The 8575-nt window shown below is 47.7% G+C and overlaps 1 protein-coding gene across 2 annotated transcripts in view; it reads left to right on the top strand.

Annotated features, from left to right (window-relative positions):
* KPNB1 (karyopherin (importin) beta 1) overlaps window positions 1–6764 on the top strand; it is a 23241-nt gene extending 16477 nt beyond the window's left edge. Inside the window, exons 12-19 of one of the 2 annotated variants that reach the window (XM_009082807.1) lie at window positions 388–532; window positions 2565–2647; window positions 3221–3328; window positions 3589–3732; window positions 4063–4168; window positions 4865–4979; window positions 5513–5674; window positions 6702–6764. In XM_009082807.1, coding sequence (XP_009081055.1) covers window positions 388–532; window positions 2565–2647; window positions 3221–3328; window positions 3589–3732; window positions 4063–4168; window positions 4865–4979; window positions 5513–5674; window position 6702 — 864 coding nt within the window. In that variant the 3' untranslated portion in view covers window positions 6703–6764. Of the gene's footprint in view, window positions 1–387; window positions 533–2564; window positions 2648–3220; window positions 3329–3588; window positions 3733–4062; window positions 4169–4864; window positions 4980–5512; window positions 5679–6701 lie in introns of those variants that run through there. The other variant, XM_009082808.1, reaches the window with a different exon arrangement.
* Window positions 6765–8575: the final 1811 nt, after the last annotated feature.

Below are 8575 nucleotides of genomic sequence, written 5' to 3'. Positions count from 1 at the left end.
TGTCAACCCATGCAAGTTGGCCCTGCGGGGGAAGAAAAGGGCCTTTTTTTTTTTTTTTTTTTTTCTTCCCCTCCTAGGATCACATTTGGGCTGGTCACATTTAATTCCAGCTTACAAATGGCAAGCTGGGAGAACAGCCTATGCAGCAGGAAAGGTAAATTCAGCTTGTTCTGTGGCTGGAAAATTGGATGAGGCCAAAATGAATAGGACTTTGCCCTGACAAAGCACATTTTGGCAGCAGCACAGTTCACACAGCAGCTCCTTTCATCCCCACCCCAACGTGGTCACCAGCACTCAGAGCTCACACAGGGTTGGGAGGGGTGGGAAAGGCTCCATCCAGCCCCACAGATGTGGAAAGAATGGAATGTGTTGGTGTTTCCCCCTCAGAACGTGCTCCGGAAGGTGCAGCACCAGGATGCTCTGCAGATCTCTGACGTGGTCATGGCATCTCTGCTGAGGATGTTCCAGAGCACAGCAGGCTCAGGGGGTGTGCAGGAGGATGCCCTGATGGCAGTCAGCACCCTGGTGGAAGGTCAGGATGGGTGTGGGGGGAGGCAGAGCTGGGGCACAGTGGGCTTGGATTCTGCTTTTATGGCCTGTGTGGCAAAAAATCTCCATCGTTTCGTGGTGGTTTTGCTGTGACCTTCACACACCTGGGACAGCTAAACCAGAGAGGCTGTGACTGCTCCATCCCTGGAAGTGTTCCAGGCCAGGTTGGATGGGGCTTGGAGCAACCTGGGCTGGTGGAAGGTGTCTCTTGGCAGGGGGTGGCACTGGATAAGCTCTAAGGTCCTTCCAACCCAACCCATTCCATGATTCCATGATGTCTCCACCTCCATCTGTGAAGAAGCTGTGACTGTCTCATCCTTGGGAGTGTTCCAGTCCAGGCTGGATGAGGTTTGGAGCAACCTGAGCTAGTGGAAGGTGTCCCTGCCCATGGCAGGAGGTGGCACTGGATGAGCTTTGGGGTCCTTCCAACCCAAACCATCCATGAGCTCTCCATCTGTGAAAAAGCTGTGGCTCCTCCATCTCTGGAAGTGTTCATGTCCAGGTTGGATGAAACTTGGAGCAACTAGGGCTAGAGGAAAGTTTCCCTGCCCATCATGGCAGGAGGTTGAAACAAGCTGAGCTCTAAGGTCCTTCCAGCCCAAAAACCATTCCATGATCTCCACCTCCATGCGAAGCTGAGCCTGGCCTGTTGCTCCAGGTTGTGTTTCCTGAAGGAATGGTTTGGTTTCAGTTAATAACTGAGCAAATTCCCCCAGAAAACCCCATAAACTGGTGCTCCTCTACCCAGTGCTCAGCACAGTGGAACCTGTTTCCTTGGAGCTGCTGCAGGATGGATTGAACATTACCTGAGGGATGAGAGTCAGGGCTGGTTTGACAGTGGATTTACAGCCATTGCTCCTGTTCATCAATGTTGGAATGGGTGAAGTGAAATCAAATGGGGGTTGTGGAATTCCAGGCAGCTTTTAAGCTTGAGGTTCAAGTGTAGAAGGTGGTGGCTGTGGTGTCACCTGGAGCTCCAGGAACTGAGAAAGTTGAGGTGGTGAAAGCCTGGATGTCACCTTGCTGAACCCTCCTGCCTTACCTAGGCTGGAACTGGATGGTCTTTATGGTTCTTTCCAACCCAAACTATTCCATGGTCTTCAACAAAGCCACGTGTGGTTTGGAAACAGAACATCAGTATGTGGAGCAGCTCTTTGGAGTTTTCCTGTTTGCCAAGGCTGTTCTCCTGGCTGGCAGGGCAGGGGCTGAGCAGTGACAGGACCTGGTCCTGATAGAAATCCATCCCTAGTTGCTCTGAGAGCACAGGACACCTCCTAAGAGCAGCAGAGTGAGGGTTGGATGTTTGGAGTTGTCCCTTTGGAGGATTCCTCTCTGCCTGCTCTTGGGAATGTTCACTGGGATTGCCTGAGGAGAGTGGGAAGTAAATAAGAAGGCTGAGTGGGATCACTACCATCCAAGCAACAAGGAAAACTGGACTTGTGTGTCCTTTTTGGGTCCCTTCTGGCTGGAGGGAGCTGCAGGTTGGTGGTGGTGGTGGCAGTGACTGGGAAGAGGCACAAGTTGGCAGAGGAAAGCAGAAACAGTTGCTTTAAATCTTGCTCAAACACAACCCCCCTGAGGATACTCTGCTGGAACTGTACAGCTCCAAAGAGCTTGAGCAGCTGTTCCCTAAGGAAGATGTTCCAGCTGTTGTGGTAGGAAGTGATATGGAAAGGCAAAGAGTTTGCAGCTGCTGCAAAGCAATGTGTGAGCCCAACCCTGACTGAAGGGTCTCACCGTGTCCTTCTCCCTCTGAAGGGTCTCAGCATCCTTCCTGAGCTCAGGAGAGGGTGGTTTGGCTTCAGAAATCCACAAGGCATCGGACACTTTGGAATCTGTTGAGTCCAAGGTGGATTTGGACACGTTTCACTGTCAGTTCCTGTGTGTTGTCTAGTGGAGAAGTGATTTTCCCTGGGATTGGGTGGGATGTGATGGTGACTCTCTGCTTTGTTCTGCAAATATGTCATAAATTGGATTGGTTTTTTTTTCCTAACTGGAATCTTTTCCATGCACAGTCTTAGGTGGAGAGTTCCTGAAGTATATGGATGCCTTCAAACCCTTCCTTGGCATTGGACTGAAGAACTATGCCGAGTACCAGGTAGGGATCAAACACTTCTTTCCCCCAGAGCAGCTGTGGCTGCTCCATCCCTGGGAGTGTTCCAGGCCAGATTGGATAAGGCTTGGAGCAACCTGGGCTGGTGGAAGTTGTCCCTGCCCATTTCAAGGAGTGAGACTGAATGAACTTTAAGGTCCTTCCAATTCAAATCATTCCATGAGTCTAATGACCTACAGAATTTAGACTCTAATCCAGCAGTGACTTGACACTGCACATTTATTGGCCTTGATGAGGAAAGAGCTTGTTCCTAGCTGTGATTTCCCATTGGAATGTCAAGTCCTGATGCCACCATGGGTGGTGAGACCACCCAGCAGCTGAATTGGGTTGGGTTTATCCAAACCAAGTCCCCATCACCTCAGTGGCACCTAATGTCCTGCCCTACCCATGGTCCAGCTCTGTGATACCAATGCTTAACCACCCAGAGACTCCTCAGCTGCTCTGAGGGTCATTATTCCCCTTGGTTTAATTAACCTCTCAGTGCTGGAATGAGCCAAATCCCTGAGTGTGGAGCGTGGGCCACTGACTCAGCTGTGGGTGTTGCTGTTCTATTTGCAGGTCTGTCTGTCTGCAGTGGGCCTGGTTGGGGACTTGTGCAGAGCCCTGCAATCCAACATCCTGCCTTTCTGTGATGAGGTTATGCAGCTGCTCCTGGAGAACTTGGGGGTGAGTGTTTACCTCCTCATTAACTGGTTAGTAACAGTTGGCTGCACACTGAGAGGGAAGTGGGAGGTGGGAGAAGTACAAGTGTTAGGCATGCTCGGAACATCTCCTGTTTGACAACTCTCTTTGCTTACTATTTGACTAGAATCCAAATGTACTGGGGGCAAAGATGTACAGTTGGAGTAAATAGCTTCATTTATTGGCTCTTTCCCCCTTCCAAATGAGACACAGCTCAACGTGGTTGTGTTGAAATCTCTTTCCAGAATGAGAACGTTCATAGGTCTGTGAAGCCTCAGATCCTCTCAGTGTTTGGGGACATTGCCCTTGCCATTGGAGGGGAGTTCAAGAAGTACCTTGATGTGGTGCTCAACACCCTCCAACAAGCTTCCCAGGCACAGGTGGACAAGGTAAGGTGTACCCTGAGCTACAGGCTGTGCATGTCATGATGCATGTTGGGTGTTTGGAGTTGGGTTCTCCTCCTGGAAATGCTCCCCAGAGCCTGGGAAGTCAATGAGAAGGCTGAGTGGGATCATTGCAAGCCAAACAGAAAGGAAAACTGGACTTGTATGTCCTTTGGGGCCTCTTTTGGCTGGAGGAAGCTGCAGGTCTGTGTTGGTGGTGGCAGTGACTGGGAGGAGGAAGAGGTTGGCAGAGGAAAATAGAAATATTAAGGCCAATCCCAAGCAGAAATAGGACAACCCCCAAATGGCTGATTCCCTTTCCTGTGGCCTTTGCAGTCTGACTATGACATGGTGGATTACCTGAATGAGCTGAGGGAGGGATGCCTGGAGGCCTACACTGGGATCATCCAGGGACTGAAGGGAGACCAGGAGAACGTGCACCGTGAGTACCTTGGCCTGGGGTGGGAACAGCTCTGCTGGGACAGGTTGGTGGGAGAACCATGGAGTCAGTAAGGCTGGAAAAGAGCTTAAAAATCATCATGGAATATTAAGCGGTTGGAGTGGACCTTAGAGATCATCTAGTCCCCAACCCTTTGCCCTTCAGCTGTCAACCCAACACTGCCATGTCCCCACCAAACTATGTCCCCAAGGGCCACAGCCACATGGTTTTGAACACTTCCAGAGATGGTGATTCCACCACTGCCCTGGGCACTCTGCTCCCATCCTTGAAAACCCTTTCCAAGAAGAAATATTCCCAAATACCCAATCTAAACCTCTTCTGGTGCAACTTGAGGCTATTTCCTTTAGTTCCTGGGAGAAGACACCGATACCAACCTGGCCCCAACCTCCTTCCAGGTTGAGAGAGCAACAAGATCTCCTCTAAGCCTCCTTTTCCCACTGGTTGTCACATCCCTGGGCATATCCCTGTTCATTCCCTCCCCTTTGGGACTGAGCTGCTCATCCATGAGCAGGGAATGGGTTTAGATCCCTTCACTGGCAGTATCTCCCCTCCCTGTCAGAGCAGCTCTTCTGGGTGAGATTGAGCCTATTTTGAGGGGTCAACTAGAATCCCTTTAGGGACAGAGTCCTGTCACACATATTCTATGTCCTCTGCTCTGATCAAGCTGTTCCCTTGCAGCTGATGTGATGCTGGTGCAGCCCAGAGTAGAATTTATCCTGTCCTACATCGACCACATCGCAGGGGATGAGGATCACACGGATGGAGTGGTGGCATGTGCTGCTGGACTCATAGGGTAAGACCTCCCCACCCTGTTCCAGCAGGCTCAGGACACACAGAAGTCCTGGGAGCTGCAATTTTCTGCCTCTGTGAAGTCTTTACCAGCAGTTCTGGGGGGGTTACAGTAGTGTTGGGTGTTTGTCTCAATGTGTCAAATGGTTCTGGAGGTTTCTGATAGGGTGAAAACTCAGGAGGTAGAACGAACTGGTAGAAAAATTCCTGATTTAGGCTTTTTCCAAGGGTTTAAAACCACCCCAACCCATCCTTTAAAGCATGGAGGAGTTTGGATTGGGCTGTTTTAACCTCCCTGCTGAATTCAAGGGAGAGCTGATGTGCAAATCAAGCTTTGAAGAGGAGATTGACCATCTCTTAGCCTCAATCACAGCAAAGTGTTGAACTCTCCTGGAATCAGTGACCACATGCAGCATTTTCCAAAGGACATTATCTATGAGTCACATCTCTCTGTGCTAAGCAAAGAGCTGTGCTGGCACAGCTGTTTGTGGCACTGCAAACCTCTCTCTAGTTCGCTCTCTCTCTCCATCCTTGCAGAGATTTGTGTACAGCCTTTGGGAAGGATGTTCTGAAATTAGTAGAAGCTAGACCCATGATCCATGAACTGCTAACTGAAGGGAGGAGATCCAAGACGAACAAAACAAAAACTCTTGCTACCTGGGCGACTAAAGAGCTGAGAAAACTGAAGAATCAAGCTTGGTAAGGGCTGAAATTCACCTCTCTTCCTGGTCTGTAATTAGGTATTTGGCCAAACTCAGCCTGGAAGAGGCATAATCCTCAAAAAAAGTGTTCTCCAGGAGGTTGTTTCTTGTTTGGTTATGCTGTAAAGAAATTCCAGCTGTGGGTTTGTCTTGTCAGGACAGATCCAGAGTAGGAAATGGTGTGAAACAGTTCCACGTGGATGGATGGAGGGTTGTTTGTGTGGGAATCATGGATTGGTTTGGGTTGGAAGGAGCTTAGAGCTCATCTCATCCCCCCCTCTGCCATTGGCAGGGACACCTTCCACCAGCCCAGGGTGCTCCAAACCCCATCCAACCTGGCCTGGAACACTCCCAGCTGCTCTGGGCAACCTGTGCCAGTGCCTCACCACCCTCACAAGGAGGAATTCCCTCCTAAAATCCAATCTGTCCCTGCTCTCAGGCAATTTAAACCTATTCCCCCTTGTCCTGCTCTATAAAATCCTTCTCCCTCCTGTCTGTCCCCTGTGCTCCTTGGGGACTATCCTGCCCCTTCCAAACCTGCTGGAATTGAAGCCTGGTGATTTCTTCGGACCTCCTTGGAATTGAAGAACCACCTGAATTATGCTCTTAGTCCCATGGCTGAGTTTTAGGCAGTCCTGTGAGGAGCAGAGTTGGACTCTGATCCTTGAGTCTCCTTCCAACTTGAGATATTCCATGATTCCACTGAAACAGCCTTTAAAGGGAGGATCTGCCTTTGGGATGATGTGTTACATCTTTGTCACCTACCTTGAAATTCCTTGGTGTCTCTTTTACTTCTCTCTTTATTTCTGTCAAGTCAATTTTCTCCTCCTGAACTTGGGATTTTTGGGCTTTTGAGGTGGGTTTTTTTCCCCCAGAATCATGGAATCTTTGAGGTGTAAAAACCCCTTTAAGCTCAACTCCAACCATAACTCCAAGTTACCACATCCCAAGTATTTCAAACCCTTCCAGTACTTCCTAATTCCCTTCACAACCTTTTTTTGACAGCTCCTTTTCCCCCCTCACAGATCTGTTACCATTGGGAAGACACCTGAGCCCCCCACTGGAAAAATCTCCAATCTTTTGATCCAACCCAGAAGTGAGGAGTGTGCACGGATGCTGAGTGTTTGGGAATGAGAGGGTGAGTGAGTGAGGCTTGAAACACACCACAGTGAAAATCCTGCCAGCAGCAGCGCTGACCTGGCACCGGGAAGAGGCAACCAGGAGGGAATTCTGTCCAGGCAACGAGCAAAAATACACAAAACTCTTCTCCCACCAGCCCAGGATTGGCTTCTCTGTGGTGGTCAGGCAGGAAGGGAGAAGGACCAGTTTGAAAGAGAGGTCAAACTGGGCTCAACTGGTGCTCATTGAGGTCTGGCTGCTGGAGAGAGATGGAGCTTTGGATCTCCAGCCCAAGGGGGTGAAGGATTTTCAGGCGAGGAGTGAGTGTGTGTGAGTGAGGAGGTATCCACATTCTCAACTTCAAGTCATTGCAGTTTTTTGTTTTTGTTTTTTCCCAAGAAAACCCACCAAAAAACTCCACCACCACAACAACAACAAAAAAAAATACAAACCAACAAAACCAAGGGTTAGCTGTTCATTTCATAACTAACCTTCAGTCCTACTGATGCAGCCTAAGAGATGTACAAAAAAAAAAATAAATAAATAACATGAGAAGAGGATAAAAAAAAGTCCAAAAGAAAAAAAAAAAGGAAAAATATGGAAAAAAGAAAAACAAAAGAAAGGAAAGTTGCTCCTTTAGGGCTTGGATTTTTAGGGCAACACTGACGAATGTTCAGAGCTCCCATCAGCAAGCAATTGATAAAGTACTTTTAAAAGGCAAAAAAAAAAAAAAGAAAAAAAAAGCGCCTTTCCTTCCTTGATATTCAACTGTGAATGTAGAAATGGGGGGAAAACATGACTTTTGCATTAGAGGGAATAGAAAAAAAAAATTAATCGAGATTTCAGATTTCAACAGGCAAAAATAAAAAATATGCACCCCTAAAAATAACCCCAAAGTGCTCCAAAATTGGCTGTGATAGCAAAAAAAAAAAAAAAAAAAGGGAAAGATCTCTCCTGACTTTGGACTGTAGCAGCCCAGAACACTCACACCAAAATTGTGCCAAAGAAGTTGAAAAAGCAAACAAAACAGACAAAAAAATTACCACAAAAAAAAGAGAAGAAAAGAAAAAAAAAAAAGCAAAACTTTCAGGTTCTATTTTGGATTTGCGAAAAGTTTTTGAGGAGAAATTTCAATGTGCAAAGAGGGGAAAGGAAAAAAAAAAACAGGAAAATCAGATAAAATGCCATTTGGAAACTGCTTGGCCTTTTGTGCTCTTTCTTTGATCAGGTTTAATGTGGTTTTTGGTCTCTTGCTGCACTTCAAAAAAAAAAAACACAAAAACACACAAAAAAAAAAAGGAAAAAAAAGAAATTTATATAAAATAGAGATATATACTGAGTTGAGCTGACACGAGATGGCACTTGTAAAAGGTTCTATTTTTCCACTGCAGTTGAAGATGAATAAAATGGTGTCAAACATTCCCCAATATTTTCCTTTTTTTTTTTCTTTCCTTTTTTTTTTTTTTTATTATTCCTTTGTATTCTTGCTCTTTCCAATCCAAGGGGAACCCAGGAGTAAAAGAGCATTTATTTTATTTTTTTTTTTTTTGGTTTGCCCACTAAGAGTAGTCAGAGCTCAATAGCAACTCCCCCCAGGAATTGGCTCTTTGCTGCTGCTCAGGGCAAGGATTTGGCTGTGCAGGGAGGGACAGGAGCTGCAGAGGGAATTGTCCCTGGCCTGGAGGCAGCAGCAGCCCAGGGAGGAGCTGCAGGACTTGGGTTTGGATTCCTTTCCCTTCCTGCAGCTGTGGGAGCAGCGACACACACAGCCCCAGAGCTG

Source organism: Acanthisitta chloris, unplaced genomic scaffold (genome assembly GCF_000695815.1).
Source record: "Acanthisitta chloris isolate BGI_N310 unplaced genomic scaffold, ASM69581v1 scaffold739, whole genome shotgun sequence".
Taxonomy (NCBI): Eukaryota; Metazoa; Chordata; class Aves; order Passeriformes; family Acanthisittidae; genus Acanthisitta; species Acanthisitta chloris.
This window is presented reverse-complemented; position numbering and strand designations above follow the sequence as displayed.